At 44.7% G+C, this 25,896-nt stretch overlaps 1 protein-coding gene across 20 annotated transcripts in view; it reads right to left on the bottom strand.

Annotated features, from left to right (window-relative positions):
- SRPK2 (SRSF protein kinase 2) overlaps positions 1-10,664 on the bottom strand; it is a 249,376-nt gene extending 238,712 nt beyond the window's left edge. For 10 of the 20 annotated variants that reach the window (XR_004806794.1, XR_003137714.3, XR_007403574.1 and 7 more), the window contains exons 1-3: positions 5,120-5,220; positions 4,096-4,150; positions 2,349-2,408 (exon numbers count right to left, since the gene is read on the bottom strand). Coding sequence is in view for 14 of the 20 variants with exons in the window: in XM_025449494.2 (XP_025305279.1) it covers positions 2,349-2,408; positions 4,096-4,150; positions 5,120-5,215 (211 nt within the window). In the remaining 6 variants the exon portion in view is untranslated. Of the gene's footprint in view, positions 1-2,348; positions 2,409-4,095; positions 4,151-4,239; positions 4,391-4,684; positions 4,833-5,119; positions 5,221-10,401 lie in introns of those variants that run through there. The other 10 variants (XM_025449491.3, XM_025449496.3, XM_049096594.1 and 7 more) reach the window with 9 other exon arrangements.
- Positions 10,665-25,896: the final 15,232 nt, after the last annotated feature.

Raw genomic sequence — 25,896 nt, 5'->3', positions numbered from 1 at the left:
GGAGACCCAGGATGGAATCCCACATCGGGCTCCCAGTGCATGGAGCCTGCTTCTCCCTCTGCCTATGTCTTTGCCTCTCTCTCTCTCTCTATCATAAAATAAATAAATATAAATAAATAAATAAAGTATTTTTTAAAATAATAATTTATGGTCGAAAACCGGAAAGAGGGATCCCTGGGTGGCGCAGCGGTTTAGCGCCTGCCTTTGGCCTAGGGCGCGATCCTGGAGACCCGGGATCGAATCCCACGTCGGGCTCCCGGTGCATGGAGCCTGCTTCTCCCTCTGCCTATGTCTCTGCCTCTCTCTCTCTCTCCCTGTGTGACTATCATAAATAAATAAAAATTAAAAAAAAAAAAAAAGAAAACCGGAAAGAACCTGAATCCTCATCATGGACGAATGGACAAGTAAAACATGGCATATCAATATAATGCAACATTATTTGGCAGTATAAATTCAGTACCAATACTTGCCTCAACATGGATGAGTCTTGAAGACATTATGCTAAGCGAAAGAAATCAGACCCCAAACTAATACATTGTATGATTCCATTTATATAAAATATCCAGAATATGTAAGTTTGTAGAGATTGAAAACAAATCAGGAGCAGAGGAAAATAAGGAATGACTGCTAAGTATGTATGGGGTTTATTTCTGGCAGGGAGGATGAAAATATTCTCAAATTAATAATTGTGATGGTCCCAAAGCTTTGTGAATATACTAAAAACCAGCATATTATACACTTTAAAAGCTAAATCTTAAAAAATAAAATAAAATAAAAGCTAAATCTTTTAGTACATGAATTGTCTTAGTGAAAAAGTTACATACATACAAAAAATAAAGATCCTTCAAAAATGTTATATTCATTCATGCCCCAAAGCAACACTACCCCAAGCCATATGATTTAGCTAATTCTTGAGATTCACGATTGAATTGACACTGTCATCCCTCCCTGCTGCATGTTACTCACAAAGCAGCTCAATTAATAATTAGCAAACTAAACTCACTGGAACAATCTGACAAGATTAAATTTTTGACTCAGCTAACTAGAGAAATCTTAATGTTATTCCTGACAACCATAAATTCCAGCGTACTAAAAAAGTAGCCTATGGGAACTGGCTCAATTCATAAAAGCTCACAGAAATGAATTGAATGAAAATGAAGAGTCAGCTTGTGTATACAAGTGGATAATGACAAAAGTAGATCATATTACATCAAACCAGGCCCGTGTTGTTTGTTACACAATTTAGGTTCGCCAATCTTTTTATTTATATGGTTTAAAATTAGACCTATTATTCCTTTTCCTCCACTGGAGAATTAATGAAAAAATAAAATCACTGGGCATCAGGAGACCTGAATTCTGGTCCAGACTATCACCTCTGTCAGGGCTGACTGTAAAATGAGGACTTCTCAGACCAGCAGGCCTCTCCTGAAATCTCTTCCACCACTTCTAGCACCACTGCTTGCACCCTGAACCAAGTCACCATGGTTTCCTTCATAGACGGAAGGCCAGCTCCCAGTTTCTACTTCTCCCTACCCCTGACAATCCATTCTCCACAGATGGCCAGTGCTCTTTTTAAAACAGGAACCGACCCTGTCACTCCCATGGGTAATCCTCTGATGGCCTACAGGGCAAGGCCCTACCTGCTCTCATCCTCCCATGGCCCCACCTTCTCCAGCAGCACTCCAGTCACCCTGACCTTTAGGGTCTTCTAACATTCCTAGTCCAGTCCTCCCCAAGGCCTCTGCCACACTCCCATCTCCTCCTCCTCATTCTAGTTTCTGGAAATGTTAGTTGCTCATCTGTAGAATGGTAACTAATAACAGTGCCTACCTTCTAGTGTTGTCACAAGGGATAAGAGGTGTGTAAAGCTATCTGCACCGTGCCTGGCGCAGTGTTCAAATGTCATCACTATCACTTAAGGCACCTCATCTTAATTTGGTCCCTATCCCTTAGCACTACCTGAAGTTGCCATCCTGATTTGTCATCTTCCTAGGTGGTCCCCCTAATATCCACAGAATATAACCTTCATGAGGAGCTTTGACTTTCTTGTTCAAAGCTCCATCACCAACTCCAAGAAAAGGCACGCAAATACTTGTTGAATATGTGAATAAATCATATCAAGCATTCCTTTAAAATAGTGTCTTAATTCAAAGAATTAAGCAAAAAATGGCACCCCATTAATCTGTTATATAATTGGGCTGGTCTCTTGTTAATTACCTTGCAAACCATTCAAGTCACTCTGCCACTGCCTGGGGGGCTTTTCCCTCAAATCTTACCACATAGGTACAGTTATCTCTGAGAGCAAAAACTGGATATTGTGGATATACGCTAATTCTTTATAAACATACCACATAAATCCAAACTGCAGCAGACCAAAAAAGGCTCTTGGCCATTAGGATAGTCATTCCCTGAAACATGAAAATATGAAATACGTGTTGACTTAGTTAACTAAAACTGCTTTTCTACACGCATTCCCACATACAACATACACATTACATACGTGTATACACACACATAGCCATTCCCAAAACCGAGGACGCGCTTTTTTTCCAATTCCCTTTTACATTTCTAAACATAATGCAGTATGTGAAAATAAATGCTTTGTATTTAAGGTTGTTTTTAAAACCCAATACTCAGGATCCTAAACGTTACAGTTCTTCCTTACTCGCGGACTTCATCTTCCGACATTCAAAGGAAATCCCAAATTTAAGGCCCTGACTTGAAAGCTGGCCAAGTCATTTTGTAAAGCATCTCCAACTACCGCGTCCATCCCGTTTTCACCTTTTAAGAATCCAGTATCAGATTTTTTTTTTACCCACCAGTTCCTCAATTCCTTCATAAGTATGTTTCCGTCACTCTAATATAATCTTTTTTTTTTTTTTTTTTGTCTTCCAAGAAAAGGCATTAACTATAGCGAGATGCCCATTTTGGAAAACCCTGAAAATGCTTTACAAGCCCTATCCCATCTCGAGTGAACAGAAAAATTGTCATGATAGCAGCACCGCGCTGGTGAGGCCTCAGGGCAGTGTTCAGGGAGGGCAGGAAATTCTGCAGGCAAGAGACCAAGGCGCCGAGGAGGGGGAAGCCCAGGAACGCCGCAGGGCGATCCCCCGAGACCCGGTCCTGAGGATGATCACGGGCCGCCGTTCCCTACAAGACCCCCAATGCCACGGAGTGTGTCTCGCTCCACAGGAAGGGAGAAGCCACGCATCCAGGAGCGAAAGACGCCGAAAGCCAGGGGCGGGGGCGCTGCGCGGTCTCCGAGCGGCTCTCCAGGAAAGGCTCCCCCTCGGGTCCGCGCGGACTGGGGGGCGGGGCGGGGCGGGGCGGGGCGGGGGCTGGCACGGCTCCAGCAGCACCCCCTCCCGCCAGCTCCCGGGGCGGCGGGGGCGCAGCGCGGCTCGGCCCGAGCGCAAAGTTTCGACTGGAGACCCGGCGGGCGCCGGCGCGCTCAGGTCTCGGAGCTGGGCTGGCGCCAGGCACCCCCGGGCCGGCCGCTGGACACCCGGCTCCGGCTTTCCGCAAAGAGGCCGGGAGGCGGGGAGCCGGGGGGGAAGAGGAGGCCGGCCCCACGCGCGCGCACACACGCGCGGAGCCCACGGAGCACGCGGAGCCCACGGAGCACGCGGAGGACGCGGAGCCCACGGAGCACGCGGAGCACGCGGAGCGCGCGGAGGACGCGGAGGACGCGGAGCCCACGGCTCCCGGGCGCCGGTGCCCAGGTGCGAGCCGAGCAGCAGCCTCACGCCCGCACGCGGCGCGGCGGGGCGGGGACGCCAGCGACCCCGGCGGGCGGCGCGCAGGGAGGGGCGGCCGCCGGGGGAGCGGGAGCGGGTCCGGGGTCCGGGGTCCGGGGTCCGGGGTGCTCGGCCGGGCACCGCGGGCCCGCACGCGCCCTCCCCCGCCCGCCCGCCCGCCCCTCCCCCCGGGCCGCCCGCCGGGGCGCAGAGGCGAGCGCCCGCGTCCCCGGGGGGTGGGGGGGGGACGAGCCCGCCGACCCCGGGATCCCGCAACTTTCCCCTGCGCGGCCGCGGGCTGCCCTGCCCGGGCGGGGGCGGGGGGGCGGGGGCCCGGGGGCGCGGGGCACGGACTCACTTTTTCGGATGTTTCTCTCTTTTCGGCCTCCGCTTTCGGGCCTGAATGGCCAGCACTGGGGAAAGAGAAGACACCCATTAACGGTCGGGCCGGCGGCCGGAGGGGCCGCGCGGCGGGGAGGAGGGCTCGCCGCGGGCCACTCACCTTTCCGGGAGCTCATCCCGACGCGGCCGAGCGGGGGCGGGGGGCTCGGCGGCGGCGGCGGCGGCGACGCGGGAGCCGAGCCGGGCCGGGCTGCAGCCTCCTCCACTCGCTCCGCCAGCCGGGAGGAGGCGGCCACCGCGCCTGCGCCGCCGCCGCCGCCGCCGCCGCTGCCGCTGCTCCCGCGGGGGGCCGCCGAGACCCGCCCCGCCGGCCCCGCCCCCCGCCCCGCCCCGCCCCCGCCGGCCCCGCCCCGCCCCCCGCCCCCCGCCCACCTGCCCCGGCCGCGCAGCCTGCGGCCCGGCCTCCGCCCCCCGCGCCCCCGGCCCCGGCCCCGGCCCCCGGCCCCGCCCCTCGGCCGCCCGGCCCCCGCCCCCCGCCCCCCGCCCCCCGCGTCCGGGGCCCCCCGCCCCCGCGGCCGCGGCCGCCCGGCCTCCGCCCCACGCACCGCGGCCCGGGCCCCCCGCCTCTCCGCGCTCCCCGCGCGCCCCTCCTCGGCCGGCGCCCCCGCGGGTCTCGCACCACAGCTCTTCGCGCGGCCTCTTCGCCCCCTTTGCTCCCCGACATCCCTGCATCCCCATGAGCGCCGCCCGCTCCCCTCTGGCGGCTGTGGAAAGGGCACAGGGCCGGGAGCGGGGACACCTGGGACCCGCACGAGCGTGTGACCTTGGGGAAGTCCTCTCCTCCTTCCGCCTCACCTAACCCCACTGCGTGCTTGGAGCGTAATGAGGGAAAAGATGCAAACGGCATGGAAAGCGTGATGAAGTCGTTGTTTTGTTTTGTTGGGTTCTTTGCACCTGAATTAAAGCCCAGCTCGCCAAACACCAAGCGTCTGACGATTTAACACAACAATCGCACCAAGCAGTTGTTGCCTACGTCTTACAGCGAGGAGGCGACGACGTCCAAAGTAGTTGAACAGTTTGCGGAGGGACCGTGCAAGTTCAGGCCTAGCTGACTCCAAAGCCTTTCCATGGATCATGCCGCCTGATAAAGATGGGAATCAAGCTGATAGTGGGTCCGAATGACAACTGCACTCTCTTCCTTTGTTTGTTTAAGTAATTACAGTGTCTTGGAAAGATACCCGCCCCACCGCGGACTCTCTCTGGTTCTACGACTGTGTTCTTAGCTGACCAAAGTAACTAGTCTGATCCTAAAGATGCTAAAACCAAAGAACTGAAAGCGCTGCTCAGACTTGATGGAACTTTTACTTTCTCAACATGTTTTTTTTAAGTTTTTATTTTAATCACCCAGAGGGAGTGGACTCTTTAATCCCCGGCACCTACTTCAGCCATCCCCACCCACTTCCCCTCTGGTAACCATCAGTTTGTTCTCTCTAGTTAAGTACTTTCTCAACTTTTTATTTTCAAAAAGATCTACCCTACAGAGAAGTTACGAGAAAAATATAATGAACACCCGTATTAACCCATATGCACCGATTTTTAACATTTCATCACATTTGCTTTCCTTGTGTGTATGTGTGCCTATGGAAGTTCCTTTGTTTCGTTTTTGCTGAATTATTGAAGTTTTTGCATCGTTACCCTTTACCCTTAACATGTCAATAAGTACCAAGAACAAGGATATTCTACGCAATCAGAATTCCATTATCATACCAAGAAAATTTAATATTAATACAGAGGCCATATTCACATTTTCAAAATGTCCCTTGTAGCTGACTTTTTTCCTATCCAGGATACAATCAAGAATCGTCCATTACATTTAATTGCCATGTCTTTTTTACACTCCTTTAGTCTAGAATAATCCCTGGTTGTTGTTGGGTTTTTTTTTTTTTTCTCTCTTTTATAACATTGACTTCTTTTGAGGAATCCAATTCACTGTTCTGCAGGATGTTCCTCAGTTTGTAGTCATCTGTTCCCTGTTAAAGTCAAGTTAAATAATTTTGGCAAGTACGCTATATGGATGATATTGTGTCCATCTCAGTATGTTGCAACAGAAAGGAAATGATGTCAGTTTGTTTCATTATTCGTGATGTTACATTTAATCATTTTTCTATAGTAAGGCCAGCTTTTTTTCTTTTCTACTTAAAAAAGTGGTCTATGTTCAAAACGAGTAAAGGACTTGAATACACGTTTCTCCAAAGATATACAAATAGCCAACAAGTACATGAAAGATGCTCAATTTCCTTAGACAAATGCAAAGCAAAACCACAATGAGACACCCCTTTGCACCTACTAGGATGACTATGTTTTTTTAATAGAAAATAAAGGTTGCCTTGATCACCCAGTTGGTTAAGCGGTTAAGTGTCAGACTCTTGGTTTTGGCTTAGATCATGAACTCATGGGTTCTGAGATCAAGCCGGATGTCAAGCCCCATGTTGAGTCCCACAGGCTCAGCGTTCAGTGGGGATCCTACTTGAGACTCTCTGTCCCTCCCCCACTCACTCTCATCCTTTCAAATAAATACATCTTTAAAAACAAATAGATCAAAAAATAATAATAATAAAAATAAAAAAAATAAATCAATGGAAAATAAGTCTTGTTAAGGATATTGAGATATTGGAATCCTTGTACATTGCTGGTGGGAATGTAAAATGGCGCAATCACTGTCAAAAACAGCCTCACAGTTCCTCAAAAAACAAAAAAGAATTCTCAACAATTCCACCCCTCGGTATATATCCAAAACCATTGCAAACAGGTACTCAAATCTTTGTGCACAAATGCACATGGCAGTAATAATCACAGGAGCCAAAATGTTAGAAACAACTCAAGTATCCATCAACACATGAATAGACAAATTGCAGTATACACACACCATGAAATATTTTTCAGCCCATAAAAAGAGTGAAGAAGAAAAAGAAGAATGATACATGCTACAACATGGATAAACCTCAAAACATTATGCCAAGGGAAAGAAGCCAGACACAAAAGGTCTGTTTTGTATTGCATGATTCCATTTATGTGAAACATCTAGAATTAGCAAATCCACAGAAAGCAGATAGGTGGTGGCCAGCGGCTGGGGGGAGGGGAAATGAGGAGCAAGAGCTTAATGGATATAAGGTTTTATTTTGTAGTGATGAAAATGCTTTGGAACTAGAAAGACATGGTGGTGACACAATATTGTGGATGTATGAATGCCACTGAATTGTGCACTCTAAAATTATTAACTTCATGTTAGGTGAATTTCACTTCAATTTTAAAAACAAGGGATCCCTGGGTGGCGCAGCGGTTTGGCGCCTGCCTTTGGCCCAGGGCACGATCCTGGAGACCTGGGATCGAATCCCACGTCGGGCTCCCGGTGCATGGAGCCTGCTTCTCCCTCTGCCTGTGTCTCTGCCTCTCTCTCTCTCTCTCTGTGACTATCATAAATAAATAAAAATTTTAAAAAAAATCCTGTGGGGTAGTACTTTGAAATTTTGTGAGTATCCTTCCCCAAGAATCTTTCACTCTGTGGGTTTAGCGTCTATGGATGATGCTTGCCTGAATCAATTAACACTATAGCGGTTATAGGGGGTGCCCCTAGCTGGCTCAGTAGGGCACATGCCTCTTGATCTTGGGAATGTGAGTTCGAGCCTCATGTTGGGTGTATTACTTAAAAAAATAAATTCTGAAAAAAAGAAGAAAAAACAAAGGAGGCCCTGGGTTTTGGGGCACCTAGGTAGCTCAGCGGTTCAGCTTCTGCCTTTGGCTCAGGGTGTGATCCCAGGGTCCGGGAACAAGTCCCACATTGGGGTCCTTGCATGGAGCCTGCTTCTCCCTCTGCCTAGGTCTCTCTGCCTCTCTCTCTTTCTGTATCTCTCATGAATAAATAAATGGATAAATAAATAAATAAATAAATAAATAAACAAATAAAATCTTTTTAAAAAATTAGATGGGAGGCACAATCTATCTGCTAGATCTTTTACATTCATTTGTTCAACAAATAATTACCAAATATCTATTCTGTAGCATGATGGTAGGTATTGAGTCTACAGCAGTGAACAAAGCTCACAGAAATCTCCCTGCCCTCATGGAGCTTACATTCTACTGCCAGAAGCAGAAAATAAACAAAATAAGTACGTGAATTATATACTATGATTACTAGATGGCAGTAGTAACTATGAAAAGAAAAAAAAAAGGAAAACCAAAAAACACCAACCTTTTCAGAGGTGTTTAAGAAAATGCTCACCAATGGGCACCTGGGTGGCTCAGTTGGCTAAGCAGCCCCTCCCCCTGCTCATACTCATGCTTTCTCTCTCAAATAAATAAAATATTTTTTGTATATTTATTTATTTATTTATGATAGTCACACAGAGAGAGAGAGAGAGGCAGAGACACAGGCAGAGGGAGAAGCAGGCTCCATGCACCGGGAGCCCGATGTGGGATTCGATCCCGGGTCTCCAGGATCGCGCCCTGGGCCAAAGGCAGGCGCCAAACCACTGCGCCACCCAGGGATCCCTTTTTTTTTATATTTTATTTATTCATGAAAGACACAGAGAGAGAGCTAGAGACACAGGCAGAGGCAGAGAGCCCGATGTGGGACTTGATCCCAGGTCTCCAGAATCACGCCCTAGACTGAAGGCGGTGCTAAATCGCTCAGCCACCCGGGCTGCCCCAAATTTTTTTTTTTTTTTTTAGGAAAAGTCTCACTGAAAAAAAAAATCTTTCTAAGAAGATTAAAGACCCTAAGGTGATCTTGTCAATCTTTTCTATAAATTAAGAGAGAACTACGTGTGCCACCTAGGATATTTGTGAATGCTCTGAATTTATTGAATTAAAATATACCTACCTAATTAGCAATCAGTAAATTTACATATATTATGTTAGGTGCTCACAGAAAGAATGATGAATTATAAACCTAGTCTCTGCAAATTCAAAAATTAAAAATTTGGGGGCACATGGCTGGTTCAGTGGGTAGAGCATAGGACTCAATCTCAGGGTTCGTCTCTAGTTCAAGTCGCTTATGTTGGGTGTGGAGCCTAACGGAAAAAAATTTATTAATAAAAATGAAAAATTTATTTGAGATGCATCAGAATTTCAAATGATGTTTTAAAGGAAATTTTTATTTTTTTAATTTTTTTTTAGATTTTATTTATTTATTCTTGAGAGACAGAGCGAGAGAGAGAGAGAGAGGCAGAGACACAGGCAGAGGGAGAAGCAGGCTCCACGCAGGGAGCCCGACGTGGGACTCCATCCCAGGTCTCCAGGATCACACCTTTAGTGCCAAAGGTGGCACTAAACCGCTGAGCCACCCAAGGATCCTCAGGAAATTTTTTAAAAAAGAAAGAGTATAAGCATTTTTTAAGTTGTTTTTTAAAGCTCTATGCCCAGTGTGAGGCTCAAACTCATGACCCTGAGTATAAATTTAATTATTTTATTCTACCATTATTTATTACTAATAAGTCTAATCACGAGACTATTCTAATTAAGAAGGTGGAGTATGACAGCCAGATATATTTTGTTCTCTATAGCAGTCCAAAAGAAGTGAAAAGAGCAGTTACATGCATTTTCCCCAACCTAGCACAAAGGAATTCATTTTTACTAAATACAAACATATTGTATTCATTTTTACTAAATATAAGAGAAAATTACAAAATGCTGTAAACCCAATTACACACTAATATTTCTAAGTTGAGCTATGAAATCATGCTGTATCATAGAAGTTATATTTAGTATGTCATAGAATTAGAAACAGATTTGAGAGGTCACACAACCCACCTTTGGGCCTTTGGTGGATGAGATCCTAGCCCCTTTCTAAAGGCTCTCCAATGCTTTTACATTTCTAGGAAAGTTTTCTTAGATCTAATTTATACCTTCTATGATGAAGCTTAAGCCTGTCTCTTATTACAGCATATTTCTCAGGGGCACTAGTACCATTAAAGCAGCAATTTAACCCAGAAGTTAGTGTACAGGCTAGTAGAGCCAGACTGGCAGAGGTCAAATCCTAGCTTTACCATTCACTACGTAAACTTGGTAACTTAGGCAAGTTACTCAGTTTCTCTGTGCCTCAGTTTCCAGATCTGCAAAATAAGGATAGTAATACTAACTACCGTATATATTTGTGAGGATTAAATGAGTTATGTCACATAAAATGCTTAGAGAAGGATCTAATTGTTCAATAAATATTAGCTCTTACATAAAATGCACATCAAGACATGTATTACTAATCTATGGCTGCAAAACAAATTTCTCCCAAATTTATCAATTTAAAACAAAACATTTATTATCTCACGATTTCAGTGGTCCAGGACTTTGGGTGCTGATTGGCTGGAGAGTGAAGTTGTCACCTGGGGCTGCAGTCATCTGGAGGCTTGAGGAAGGCTGAAAGACCTGTTACCAAGATGGCTCACTCACATGGCTGTTAGCAGGAGGCCTCAGATCCTCACTGGCTCTTTCAAGGAGGCCTCACTTCCTCCACCTGGATCTTTCCATAGGGCTGCTTGACTGTCTGGCTTCCCCCAGAGAGCACGGTAGAAACTTGAATGCCTTTTGTGACCTACCCTCAGAAGTCACAATCCATCATTTTCACCACATTCTATTCATGAGGTGCAAGTCCAGCATCATGCTCAAAGGAGGGGCACGAAACCACTTCTGGAAGGGAAGAGTAACAAAGATTATGTGGACATATTTTTAAACCACCACAAGGGGTCATTCCTACTTTCTTTTAGTGCCTCTGATTTACAAGTGAGGATTTTTACAGACCTCTCATTTGGCTATTGTGTAAACAGTAAAAATGAAAGAAAATTTTCAGTCCAACGTTCAGACCAAAGAAAAGGGAATGCAGTCTAGATTATCTGGAGAAAGTAAACAATAGTAATAAATGTATTACAAACAAAATGCCTATTATACAAAAGCCAGTTAAAAATGGCTCCTGAAAATCTGTCCAGGGCTCTCTTAGTAGGGATTTAGAATATTGACTAATATGCCAGCACATATCTAAACAAATTAAATGGTCCAGGCATAATAAACTATGCTGAACTCTCACACCATGGGTTCCATTTCTTTCAAGCACTGGGACATGGATATAGCCATGATGGAATACTTGTTTCTCAAATACATGAACTCTCTAAGAATTTTGTTTTCTGTTTTATTGTAAATGATTTAAAAATCCAATATAGGGATCCCTGGGTGGCGCAGCGGTTTGGCGCCGGCCTTTGGCCCAGGGTGCGATCCTGGAGACCCGGGATCGAATCCCACATCGGGCTCCCGGTGCATGGAGCCTGCTTCTCCCTCTGCCTATGTCTCTGCCTCTCTCTCTCTCTGTGACTATCATAAAAAATAATAAAATAAAATAAAATAAAAATCCAATATAAAATCTAATGTAAAAATAAACTGATGTTAAAAAAATAAATAAACTGACTTTGATTTTTCTCACAGTTAAACATGAATTCTGTTCTCACATTATTCACAATCAGTTGTTCAAAAATGTGTATTTCTAATTTTCAGGTAGATATAGGCATTGTGTATGGAGATAAAATATATTTTATCATTAAAGAACAGCTTTATAGGGGCACCTAGGTGGGTCAGTTAAGTGTCCAACTCTTAGTTTCAGCTTAGATCATGATTTCACGGTTTTAGGATAGAGCCCTGCATTGGGCTCTGCGCTTAGCGTGGAGTTAGCTTGAGAGCCCCGCTTCCTCTGTCCCTCTTGCTTGTGTTGTCTCTCTCTCTAAAATAAATAAAGCTTTTAAAAAATGGCTTTTATAGTTGGGGCAACTGGCTGGCTCAGTCAGTGGAGCACGTGACTCTTGATCTCAAGGTTGTAAGTTCCAGCCCCACACTAGGTGTAGAGATTACTAAATTATTTTTTTTTCCTTTTTTTAAGGCAGGGGAGGGGCAGAGGCAGAGGGAGAACCTCAAACACCCTCTATGCCCAGCAAGCACGGAGCCCAGTTTGGGGCTCAATCTCAAACCCCAAGATCACGGCCCCAGCTGAAATCAAGAGTTGGCCACTTAACCGACTGAACCACCCAGGCACTCCTAAAAATAAAATATTTTTTTTTTAAAGATTTTATTTATTTATTCCTGAGAGACAGGGGGGCGGGGGCAGAGACACAGGCAGAGGGAGAAGCAGGCTCCATGCAGGGAGCCCGATGTGGGATTCGATCCCGGGTCTCCAGGATCACGCCCTGAGCCAAAGGCAGATGCTCAACCGCTGAGCCACCCAGGTGTCCCCTAAAAATAAAATCTTAAAAAAAAAAAAAAGAAAGAAAGAAAGAACAGCTTGATAGTCCTCTGATCATAACGTTCGATTGTATTTATTTTTTGAACGTTTTGTTGTTATATAATATACATGTAAAAATATGCAGGAGTCATAAAGGTACAATAATATAAACACCTGTGTTTAAAAACATTGAACATTCCCAGTCCCTCCTGAAAGCTCCCCCCCCAATGCACTACTCCCACCCAGGTTACCTCTATTCGAACTACTAACACTGCTGATTCATGCTGCCCAGTTTTTAGGTTTATGGAAATGAAATCATACCCTAGGACTTTGCATCTGGTTTCTTTTTTTTTTTTTTTTTTTTGCATCTGGTTTCTTTTGCTCAACAGGATGTTTGCGAGACTGAGCCATGTGTTACATGCAGCAACACTTCATTGTTGTAGAGTGTTCCATTCTGTGAATATACCACTTGTTTTTTAAATCCACTGGTGCCATTTACTTATTTGTTTTTTTAAGATTTTATTTTAGAGGAATCTCTGCACCCAAGGTGGGGCTCGAACTCACAACTCTGAGATCAAGAGTGGTACGCTCTACGGACAGGCCCTCTCAGTGGTGCCATTTATTAAAGTGCCTTGGTGCGCCTGGGTAGCTCGGTCAGCGCAGCGGCCTACTTCTGATAAGGGCTCAGGTCATGATCTCAGGCTTTGGAGGTCTGAGCCCTGCCTCAAACTCCACACTGGGCCTGCTTAAGATTTTCTCTCTCCCTCTCCCTCTCACCCTCCTCATCACTCTCTTTCTTTCTCTCTCTCTCAAAAAAAAGGGGAGGGGGGGATCCCTGGGTGGCTCAGCGGTTTAGTGCCTGCCTTTGGCCCAGGGAGTGATCTTGGAGTCCTGGGATCAAGTCCCACATCAGGCTCCTGCAGGGAGCCTGCTTCTCCCTCTGCCTCTCCTTCTCCTCTCTCTCTCTCTCTCTCATGAATAAAATCTTAAAAAAAAAAAAAAAAAAAAAGGCAGGGCGCCCGGGTGGCTCAGGGGTTTAGCACCTGCCTTTGGCCCAGGGCATGACCCTGGAGACCCGGATCGAGTCCCACGTCAGGCTCCCTGCATGGAGCCTGCTTCTCCCCCTGTGTCTCTCTCTGTGTCTCTCATGAATAAATAAATAAATAAAAATTTTTTAAAAGCCAAAACAAATAAACAAGTACTGTATCTACCCCAAACCTGCCCTTTACTCTCAGCTTTGTAATGAGACGGCTCTGACCCAGGCACCCACAGTGTCCCCTAAAGGACAGAACCCCCTCCTCAGACCCCCAGGTCCCCAGCTCCTCTAGGGGTCCCCAGACCCTCCAAATCCCAGCTCCGCGCTGTTTCCCCGTCATAACTGTGTCCCAAGGTGTCCCTGCACCTGTGCAACCGAACCACGACTTATATTCATTTTTTTTAATGAATAAAAAGTAGTAATTTCTGTTTTCTCTCTAGACTCTAATGGACACATGATATTTTTAGTGGGGGGGCAGGGAGGGGGACACATGAAGCTTCTACCAATAACAGGAGACTCCGCTGTCCCCAGTCTGGGCTACTCTGAGTAGCGGCGTTGTGACTGCTCTGATCCTGTCTCTTGGTGAATATGTGAATATAGCTGGAAAATGGAATTGCTAAGCCGTAGGGTATGTGTGTGTTTGCTTTTAGCAAATACTGCCAAAGTGTTTTCCAAAGTGGTTGTAGCAATAACTGCATTGATTTTTAAGGCATTCCCCGGATCTCACGCCTGAGTCTCAGATCTTTAACAGTCCCTAAGCCCCACACTACTGTAACGTAACCTGTGCTTCAGGGTTTTTACGTTGCAATGCTAAAGAAAACTAGCCTCTGTTGCTTAAAGAGGGCCTCTATGTACATCCTTAGCTCCTCTGTAGTGCCTGGCACATAGTAGGTGGTGTTGAATAGGTAATAAGAACAAAAGGAAGTTTAGGGACGCCTGGGTGGCTTAGTCGGTTAAGTGTCTGCCTTTGGCTCAGGTCATGATCCTGGGTCCTGGGGTCCAGCCCCCATCGTGCTACCTGCTCAGCGGGAGCCTGCTTCTTTGTCCCCCTCTGCCCCTCCTCCTGCTCATGTTCTCTCTCTCTCAAATAAATAAAATCTTAAACAAAAAAGAATAAAAGGAAGTTTAAAAATATCCCTTTGTGGGGCAGCCCCAGTGGTGCAGTGATTTAGCACTGCCGGCAGTCCAGGGTGATCCTGGGGACCTGGGATCGAGTCCCACGTCCAGCTCCCTGCATGGAGCCTGCTTCTCCCTCTGCCTGTGTCTCTGCCTCTCTCTCTCTCTGACTCTATGAAAAAATAAATAAAATCTTAAAAAAAAAAAATAGAGACACAGAGAGAGAGAGAGGCAGAGACACAAGCAGAGGGAGAAGCAGGCTCCATGCAGGGAGCCCAAAGTGGGACTCGATCCCGGGTCCCCAGGATCCCACCCTGGACTGCCGGCAGCGCTAAATCACTGCACCACTGGGGCTGCCCTCTCTCTGTGTCTCTAATAAATAAATAAATAAATAAATAAATAAATAAATAAATAAATAAATCTTAAAAATATATATATATCCCTTTGTACAGTTGAACTAACATGAAACAGGAATGTAAATTGAGGTCAGTTCTACCCTAGGGCCTACTCGGTAACCCGAGAACACACGCCACTGGGCAGCTGTAGATAAATAGGCCTTGGGTTCCCCCGGTTACTTCTATTGCCCTGCAAGACCCATTTCACTCCTCGCAGACTGCTTAAATGAATTCTTATAGGAGCACACCCAACAGTGGCGGGGAGCTGCTTATGGGCTGGGGCAGCCCTGTGTCTGGCACATCGATCTCACCATGTAAACCCTCTCTCAAGAATTTCTTCTTCAGGAGCTGTCTCGGGGGCTCAGTGGTTGAGCATCTGGTTGAGCATCTGCTTTCAGCCCAGGGCATGATCCCGGGTCCTGGTATCAAGTCCCATCGGGCTCCTCGCAGGGAGCCTGCTTCTCCCCCTGTCTATGTCTCTGCCTCTCTCTCTCTCTCATGAATAAATAAATAAAATTTTAAAAAAGAAATAAACAACTCTTAAAAAAAGGAGTCACATGCTCTACCTACTAAGCTAACCAGGTGCCTCCTTTCTCAAAAATCTTTGATGGAGATCACTCTCTCTCTCTCTTTTTTAAGACTTTATTTATTTATTCATGAAAGACACACAGAGAGAGGCAGAGACTCAGGCAGAGGGAGAAGCAGGCTCCCTCTGGGGAGCCTGATGTGGGTTTCCATCCTGGGCCTCCAGGATCACATGCTGGGCTGAAGGCGGCCCTAAAGCACTGAGCCACCAGGGCTGCCCTGATGGAGATCTCAAACTGAATTGAATCCCCTGGAGATTTATTCTTAGAGTGACCCAGACTTCAGGGGCGCTCTCCTCAAACCTCCTCAGTGTCTTCATCACCTACACAAGCCCTGAGGTAAACGACCCACATCTGTGGACCTCACCTGAAACCTTTATAAGCCCAATTCTCATAAACCAATGAGTTTCTAGCACCTGCTGAGAACTCAGGGCTCCTAACTTCAGCTGATCTTGGAGAAAAAGTAGCAGCTTGCTAGAAGTTGGTACAGGAAGCTGGCCACCATCTAGCATTTCAACCTGCTCAGTCAACATTAGGGCAAGGGAAAGGAGGAGCAGGAGAGAAGGCAACATACACATTTATTTATAAAATAACTTTTGAAAAGGTCATCTTTACACCCAACACAAGGCTGGAACTCACAACCCCCAAGATCAAAAATCACATGCTCCATTGACTAAGCCAGCCAGCCACACCTATAAAATAATCTTTATGTGTTCTAGAAACAACACAATTTCCAATTGCATAAATCTATTTTTCTAGAATATAGAATTGTTAGAGTGATATTCTTCCGAGTTTATGAGTAATATAACCTTATTGAGATTCCATTAGTAGAATAGTCAAAACAACCCATAAAGTGGGGATTTTCCATTTGACAAACGGGTGAGAAAGCAGAAATACCTAACTATGAATTAAAGACAATAATATTAGGGCACCTGGGCAGCTCAGTTGGTTAAGCTTCTGCCTTCAGCTCAGGTCATCATTCCACGGTCCTGGTCTTGAGTCCTGCATCAGGCTCCCTGCTCAGCGAGGAGTCTGCTTCTCCCTCTCCTTCTGTCCCCTGACCTCTGGCTCTGGTGCTCTCTCTCTCACTCTCACATAAATAAATAAAATCTTTTCTTTAAGAAGACAGTAGTATTTTGGGCGGCACCTAGGTGGCTCAGTCACTTAAGCAGCTGACTTGATTTTGGCTCAGGTCATGATTTCAGGGTGGTGGGATCAAGTCCAGCATCTCAAGCCCTGCTTGAGTTTCTCTCTCTCTCTTCCTCTGCCCCTCCCCACCACTACCCCCTGGGTGTGCGCTCTCTCTCTCTCTCTCTCTCTCTCTCTCACACACACACACAAACATACATAGATACACAAATAAGATAAAGACAATGGTAGTTTTGAATCTCTGGGTACGTAAGGCATGTTTTTGTGACTGATCACAGCCAGTGATGTACAGCAAATGGCTATCTTTTCTCATGCACTATTTGCCTCCAGAGAGGAAGCCAATATGTTCTGTAGTCATCATGCAAGGTGCTCTAAGTACTTCTTATTTCAGAGTCCTCAGACATTTCTTCAGGACTCACTCTTCCCCTCTCCTGTCTGATGCTAGGTTCACAGACAACTAACATCTTTAGTCCTAACATCTAATCTGGTCATCACAAGTTGAGAATGGTCTCAGTTGTCTATTGCTGCATTAAAAAAAAAACAAAAAAAAAAAACCTTAAAACTAAATAGCTTACAACGATTTATTATTTCTCGCAATGCTGTGGGTTCACTAGTCAGTTCTGGTCTCATCTGGGCTCACTCATGCTGTTGCATTCATCCAGTGGGTGAGCTAGAGCCTGAGGACCCCAGATGACCCTATCCCTGTATCTGAGACCTGGAGGAGACTGGCAGGCTAGGACCTCTCTCTCTCCACGTGGTCCTTCATTATTAACTGGTCTATCTCAGCTTCTTTAGTCTCAAGAGAATGGAGGCACAAGCTGTGCAGGCTCCAGAAAACTCACACAATGTTATTTCCACAATATTCTATGCTTTAAACAAATCCTAAGGCCAGATTCATTGCAAGAGGCAATGATACCAAGGGTATAAATTCAGGGAGGTGTGATTCATCAGGGTCACTTTATAGCAATAGGTGTATGCATGCGTGTGTGTGTGTGTGTGTGTGTGTGTGTAAGGCATTTGAGTCATGCTTGCCAATGCACGGTCAATCTGTCAACAGTTTTGTTTTGTGGAGCAACCACAAGGAACAAAGTAATAGGCTTGGAATATACATTACATTTATCTTACAATTTCTAGCTAAAAGAATGTTTTCAGATCCATTAAAAAATGTCTTTCAAATCAATCCCGTGAAAGAGTTAAATGTCCTGTGGTATAATAGGACATGTATTTGATATTTGATCCCAGTTCCTAGCTCAGAGCTTCTAAAACCTTTGAGATTTCATGAGTATTAGAAGAGACTTTTGTTTTTCATGATTGAGCCCATTTACGTCACACCTGGCCAACTTAGGGTAAAGTTTCTGGAAAGCCTCAAGATAAGGCTGGTCACCAGAAAGACCAAGTGATGAGAGCGTTGAAAGTTTCAGCCCTATCGCTGACCTCCTTATAGAGAAGCGTTTGTAAAGATTGAGCTCTTGAAGATTAAAAGTCTTGAACAAAATTTGAACTTCCAAGCTGGTGAAGCATCAAGGTGTCGGAGGGTAGTGTGACCAGAGAGAGTATGGGAGCTCTGTGCACCCCACCACCCAAACCTTGCCCCATGCATCACTTCTGTTTGGCTGCTCCTGAGTTGTATCCTTGATAATAAACCAGTAAAATGCCCTCCTGTATTCTATGAGCCATTCTAGCAAATTATCGAACCTGAGGAGGGGGTTATGGCAACCCCTGCTTTATGGCCAGTCACTCAGAAGCATGGGTAATCTCTCCAAGACTTGCAGCTGGTCCTAAAGCTGGAAGATGGGCAGTTTTGTTGAGTCTGCACTAGCCCCAGGTGGTTAGTCTCATAATTGAAGTGAACTGTTGAACACCCAGTGAGTGTCCTGAAAATCAGAGAATTGGTTGTTGGCGTTGGAAAACACTCCAGATGTCCCGTTTTGGCAGTAGGTAGGAGAACTAGGACAAACACAATCTTTTGACTCAGCATATACTTTTTTTCCAGTTTGGTTCTTCCTCTTTGAAAATAAAACATTATTTTGGGGTGAAAATAAAACATGCATTTCTGGATGGTGCAGTTGGTTGAGCATTTGACTCTTGGTTAGGCTCAGGTTGTGATCTCAGGGTCGTGGGACTAAGCCCCGCATTGGGCTCCATGCTCAGCGCAGAGTCTGCCTGAGACTCTCTTTCTCTCTCCTTCTGTCTCTGGCCTCCCTCCTGCTCTCTCTAAAATAAATAAATAAATCTTAAAAATAAAACATGATTTCATAAATCATAAGGCATCACCCAGTCCCCTCTCCTTATGTATAAGAGAACTAGAGACCACTAAACCTAAAACCAAAGGGGAAAAAATAAAGACCAAAAGTTCTCATGATACCCATACCAATAGGCAGAGTCTCCTGTTGCCGCAAAAATTGCTGGGAGGAATCAAAGCTCTTATGACCCAATCCCAAGTTCCAAGGAGAAAATTGAGCTGACAGCCATATATTTACATACATACACATATAGCACACCTAGAAATGAGGTATCTAAAGTGTCTGAAAACAAATAAGCAGCAAATATATCTGCTAATAGTTCCTGGCAAGCATCAAAATCAGTTTAGAGTCGATAGTGATGTTGGGCGTGTCCAGAAAGCGAGTTATGCTAAGATACATGAAACAACAAAAAAATGCTTCCTATAACATTTTCAGTGGGACAAAAATCGACCAGCATCTTCCAGAGAGTACAAGTAGGTAGTTCCGTACTGACAAGCTACAATTAGAGCATCATCCCGCGTGTTAACTTCTAACTGCCGTTCAGGAGCACCTGTCACCTGAGCACCTTGGACAGAGGATTAGAAGCTTTTCATGAGCCTCAGCAGACTTCTGGGTGCTTGTTTACATTTCTATCTCAGACCCTACCTGGACTATGAACATGCTCCTTCACTTCTTCATTTTGGAGTAAAACCATCTTCTATATAGTTTTTCTCCTATATCGTTTTGTTCAACTCTGTAACATTGTGATTTTTTAAAAATGTAAATGTGTAATCCAGGGGGAAAAAGGTAAAAAATATGGGATGCCCAGGTGGCTCCGTGGTTGACCATCTGCCTTTGGCTGGGGGCGTGATCCCACATCTGGGAATCAGGTCCCACTTCGGGGTCCCTGCAGGGAGCCTGCTTTTCCCTCTGCTTATGTCTCTACCTCTCTCTCTCTGTGTGTGTGTGTGTGTGTGTGTGTGTGTGTCTCTCATGAATTAATAAATAAAATATTTGAAAATAAATAAATTAAATAAATAAATACATAAAAAAAAAAAAACAGTTTAAAACTACCAAAAAGGATCTCCCAGGCTTCCCAGACCACCTGTTAAGTTTAAACAAATCACGCAGGTCCCTTAGGGGTGAGCACATGACCCAGTCCTCCTGAGTTAGGCACATGATGCAGTTCTCAATGAGACATGAAGAAACCTCTTCTGGAAAGCTTTTGGGAAAAGCTTCTTTCCCCTTAAAAAGAAAAAGAGGTATTTGTCAGCAAGAGATTGATTGAAGAATAGAAACCACTCTAAATATATCAAACAAAAAGGGATTTAATACAGGGAATAAGGGTCCTTAGAAAGTCATTGAAAGGGGGCGCCTGGCTGGCTCAGTCTGTGGGGCATGCAACTCGATCCCAGGATCATGAGTTCAAGCCCTACATTGCGTGTAGAGATTATAAATAAATAAACTTACAAGAACCTGCTACAACTGCCTCGTACTCACAAAAGTGAGAGTTCGACTGAGGAGTCTGCTGGAAGCACTCGCACCACAGCCACCTGAGCCACAAGAAAATCCATCCCATTTCCACCTTGTACCTCTGTCTCCTACATCTAGTTGGCAGGACCCAATCCATATCCAGAATTCTAGATGCCAGGTCATCTGGGAAATGTGGCGTTTAGCTTTTTAGATCCTCAAAATAGGAGACAAATAAAATGGATATTGAGAGAATAAATCCAAAAATCTACCACAAGAGGCAAGCAAACCCCCCACAAGTCCTTTTCCTTCTGCAGGATGCCATGCTCCCTCCACCGCCAGGAGGGTTAGGAAGTAGTTCATGAGAAGAGAATGTGCTGAGGTTGGCAGAGGGGAGGGGGAAGGACAACACGGTTGAGCTACTGAACTAAGCAACCTTGGAACGGCTCTACTCTGGAGTTGCTATATTAGATAATAAATCTCATTCTTTAAGCCAGGGAAGTTACATTTTTACCCAATCCCTTCTCCTTGCCATTAGGGTCTCACAATGTATGAACTTAACAACTGTGCCTTCTGTTTTTTCAATCTCGGCTACAATTCTACAAAGTTTTTTCTGAAGCACTGAACTTATTATTGTATCTATAGAGAGCTGCGGCAGTCACTCATTTTTTTTAAGGTTTTATCCATTTATCTGAGATAGAGGGAAAGAGAGGGAGCACACAAGTGAGGGAAGGAGGGGCAGAGGGCAAGGGAGCAGCAGATTCCTCAAGGAGCAAGAAGGCTGACATGGGGCTTAATCCCAGGACCTGGGAATCATGACCGAAGCTGAAGGCTAAGCCTTAACCAACTGAGCCACTCAGGAGCCCTTGGGGCAGTTACTTAAATGGTAAGATTTTAGAGGTCCAGGTCCAAATATCTTCCCCTCAATTGCATACAGAGACTTCAACATTAGAAAGTAATTTTTTTTTTAAGATTTTATTTATTAAAAAAAATTTTTTTTTAATTTTTTAAAAAAGATTTTATTTATTTATCCTTGAGAGACACACAGAGAGAGAGGCAGAGACACAGGCAGAAGGAGAAGCAGGCCCCATGCAGGGAGCCGGACATGGGACTCGATCCTCGGTCTCCAGGATCACGCCCTGGACCAAAGGCGGCGCTAAACTGCTGAGTCACCTAGGCTGCCTAGAAAGTCATTTCTTTGAGGGGTGCCTGTCTGGCTCAGTCAATACAGCATGTGATTCTTGATCTCTGGGTTGTGAGTTCAAACCCCATATTGGGCATAGAGCTTACATTAAAAGAAAAAAAAAGTCATTGCTTTGAGTTGGGACTTTTATTTTTTTTAGAGAGGAAGTTGGTGCTGAGCAGCAGAGGAAGAGGGAGAGAGAGAATCTTTTTTTTTTTTTTTTTAAGATTTTATCTATTCATTCATAGACACAGAGAGAGAGGCAGAGACACAGGCAGAGGGAGAGGGAGAAGCAGGCTCCATACAGGAAGCCCGAAGTGGGACCCGATCCCTGGTCTCCAGGATCACACCCCAGGCTGCAGGCGGCGCCAAACCGCTGCGCCACCAGGGCTGCCCAGAGAGAGAGAATCTTAAGCAGGCTCCCTGCCCAGTGTAGAGCCTGATGCTGGGCTCAATCTCACAACCCTGAGATCATGCATGACCTGAGCCAAAAAACAAGTCAGACGCTCAACCAACTGAGCTACCGAGGCGCCGCTGGGTTGGGACTTTTTAATCTCAAAAAGTAATTTTTAATTTCTGGATGGGATTATGTAATATCTAGGAGTTGCTTAAAAGTCATCCAGTGACAGGGCACCCGGCTGAGTCAGTCCAAAGAGCATGCGACTCTTGATCTCAGGATGGAGAGTTCAAGCCCCACCCCTTGGGTGTAGAAGTTACTAAAATAAATAAATAAACTTAAAAAAATATCCAGTGAGGGGGATGAGGAAAAGTAGAAATAAAATGCAATTGGCCTAAAGTGGATACAATTGTTGAAACTAGGTAATGGGTACATATGAGTAAAAGCCAAAAAAACACAGAAAACTTTTGCATATTTTTGAAATTTGTCATCTTAGCCTGCTTAAAGAAATCATCTTGAAAATTATAAATACTTCACCTGAGGCCTATACATTAAGAGATTATTAAGTATTAAGCCTTAGAGAGGCATTAGATGCTCAAGTTACTCTGCAATGCAACAACCGTACTAAAACCTTAGTTTGTATACAGAGACTTCACTCATGAATGCGAGCTTTGCTGGAAGGAAAAAAAGGATAAGGGAGAGGTTGTACATGGTACAGTGACCATATCCTGCTAAAGTCACATCGACGTGGGGGCACCTGGGTGGCTCAGTCAGTTAAGCATCTGCCTTCGGCTCAAGTCTTGATCTCAGGGTCCTGGAATCGAGCCCCATGTCGGGAGCTCCCGGCTCAGTGGGGAATCTGCTTCTCCCTCTTCCAAATAAAGAAAGAAAATCTTTTTAAAAATTAAAAAAAAAATTAAAAATAGGGATGCCTGGCTGGCTCAGTGGTTGAGCACCCGCCTTCAGCCCAGGGAGTGATCCCAGAGTCCCGGGATCAAGTCCTACATCGGGCTCCCTGCAGGGAGCCTGCTGCTCCCTCTGCCTGTGTCTCTGCCTCTCTCTCTGTGTCTCTTGTGAATAAATAAAAATCTTGAAAGATAAATTTAAAAAAAAAGTCACATTGACATGTTTTGTTGGTCCACACAATGTGTAGTGAAGCAGGCTTAAAATAATTTTATTACCTTCTTTTAAGTATTAAAAAATTTTATGTAAGCAAATTCAGATTTTCATCTTCTATTAAAAGCATGCGATCTTGGGCACCTGTGTGGCTCAGTAAGTTAAGTGTGGGCTCTTGACTTTGGCTCAGGTCTTGATCTCAGGGTCCTGGGATCAAGCCCCACATTGCTGAGTGTGGAGCCTTCTTGAGACCCTCTGTCTCCCTCTCTCTATTCCCCTCCCCAACATGCACGTGCAGGTGCTCTTTCTCTCTCTAAATTAAATACATAAATCTTAAAAAATAAAAAAAAAAAGAAAGAAAGAAAGAAAAGGGAAAAAAGTATGAGATCTGTCCAAACTGGAACCTCATTTCTATAAGCAAGATTCAATCCCTGGTTTGCCAGACCTCACCAAGCCTGTTTCCTGCAGTGACATTCAGTATAGATAGCAGAGCCAGACTGCTCCGGGTTTGAATCCTGACTCCACTACTTTGTGCCCTTGGACAGTAATTTATTCTCTCTGAGCCACTATTTCCTCATGTGTAAAATGGGAATTATAGGAGCGACTGGATGGCTCAGTCAGTTAAATGTCTGACTCTTGTTTTTCATTTAGGTTGTGATCTCAGGTTCATGAGATTGAACCCTGTGTCAGGCTCCACACTCACAGGGGAGCCTGCTGAAGGTTCTCTCTCCCTCCCCCTGCCCCTCCCTCCTTCCCTCTCCCCCCGACCCCCCTCACAGGTCTGTGTGCACACTCCCTCTCTACAATCAATCAATCAATCAATCAATAAATAAATAAATAAATTTTTTAAATGGGGGTATAACAGTATCTATGTCAATGCATTATAAAGGGGAATAAATGAGTCAAAATCTGTCAAGTGCTGTTCTAAACAGTGCTGGCACATACTAAGAGCACATAAGCATTTCTAATCAACATTGGCATCATCAGTATCATTTTCTTGGCCCCTGTAAGTATTTGAGTTTACCATCCCTGACTCAAATTCTCAAACTTCAGTGTTTATTAGAGAAACACATACTGGGGATGTCTGGGTGACTCAGGGCGTGATCCCAGAGTCCCAGGATTGAGTCCCATGTCGGGCTCCCTGCATGGAGCCTGCTTCTCCCTCTGCCTATGTCTCTGCCTCTTTCTCTGTCTCATGAATAAATAAATAGAACCCTAAAAAAAAAATCGTGTATAGCTTTAAATGCAATATATCAGATCCCAAAGGAATCTTGTTCAGTGGGTTCAATTTGGGGACAGGGATGTGCATTTGAACAAGCAGACAGATGGTCAAATTTTTTTTTTCAAAATTTTTTTTATATTGCACCCCGTCAGTAAACATTTCGACAAAGAACCCTCAACATCGGGCAGCCTGGGTGGCTCAGCGGTTTAGTGCCGCATTTGGCCCAGGATGTGATCCTGGAGACCCTGGATCAGGTCCCACGTCAGGCTCTCTGTATGGAGCCTGCTTCTCCCTCTGCCTGTGTCTCTGCCTCTCTCACCCCCTCTGTCTCTCCTGAATGAATAAATTAAGAAAAAAGAAAAAAAAGAACCCTCAACATGACCTTCACTTATTTTTATGCAGTTAATTACATCAATCACAAAACCAATATATTATTTGCATTATAAAATTGGGCAATAACATTTTAGAAGGCTGAACTAATGATAATTTTAAAAATTATTTATTCTATTATTCACAAAATCAAGACTTCTTGTTCTTTTTTTTTTTTTTTTTTTTTTTTAAGACTTCTTGTTCTTACTAAAAATGTTTTCAGTACTAACTTTGTAGTGAAAGCAAAATGACTAATTGTGGTCCTTTAAAATATTTGCATTGAAACCGCAATTCATAAAAACACTAAGTTCAGTTTATGGTACTTTGCTCTTAATGGCTATCAAAACCAGAAACATATTTCATAAAGAGTTTATATATAATAAACACCTTAGGGCAAAGTTTATCAATAATGATAACAGATAGAAATCCTTAATTCAAAGAGCCTTCATAATTTTCTATATCTAGCCCAATTCTCATCGGATCTGATTAGATCTTTTTTTTTTTATGATAGTCACAGAGAGAGAGAGAGAGAGAGAGGCAGAAACACAGGCAGAGGGAGAAGCAGGCTCCATGCACCGGGAGCCGGATGTGGGATTCGATTCCGGGTCTCCAGTATTGCACCCTGGGCCAAAGGCAGGCGCCAAACCGCTGCACCACCCAGGGATCCCAGATCTGATTAGATCTACATCCTTGTTTTTATATTGTAAAGTAGCTTTCTAAGAGTTTGTCATTATATGTCATTTCCTTGTTAGCTCCTGCCCACAATGTTCATGTTACCTTCAATCTGTGATTTCTCAGATTTTTGGGGCTTGGGATCTCTTTCTACATTAAAAATTATAGACCTCAAAGAGATGTTTTTTGGTGTGGTTATATATCTTTTGATATTTATCATATTGGAAATTAAAACAGAGACAATTTTAAGAACAAGAATCCCAAGCACACCTTCCATTTGTAGCAGAATGATGACATCATCCATGACACGAAGCCTCTAGAAAACCCCACTGCATACTCGGGAGACTTTGAGCGTGGAAACAGGCACATAATGTCTTAGTGCTATGTATTTGAGGCAGTCAGATCTCCTGTGAGTCCCCAGACCACGCTTGGAGAATTGTGGCTCTGAGGGATTTTTCTTTTTCTTTTTTTTTTTTTTAAGTAGGCTTCACTTTCAATGAGGGGTTTGAACTTGTAACCCAGAGATCAAACATTGCATGTTCCACTGACCGAGTCAGCCAGGCACTTCTCTTGGGAGGATCTTTGTAAAGCCATAGATTAATTTTGTGAGGGTTGGCTTCATTAAAATTAGG

The sequence above is a fragment of the Canis lupus genome, chromosome 18 (genome assembly GCF_003254725.2).
Source record: "Canis lupus dingo isolate Sandy chromosome 18, ASM325472v2, whole genome shotgun sequence".
Lineage (NCBI taxonomy): Eukaryota > Metazoa > Chordata > Mammalia > Carnivora > Canidae > Canis > Canis lupus.
Note: the sequence above shows the minus strand (reverse complement) of the source record. Positions and strands in the feature narration are given on the sequence as shown.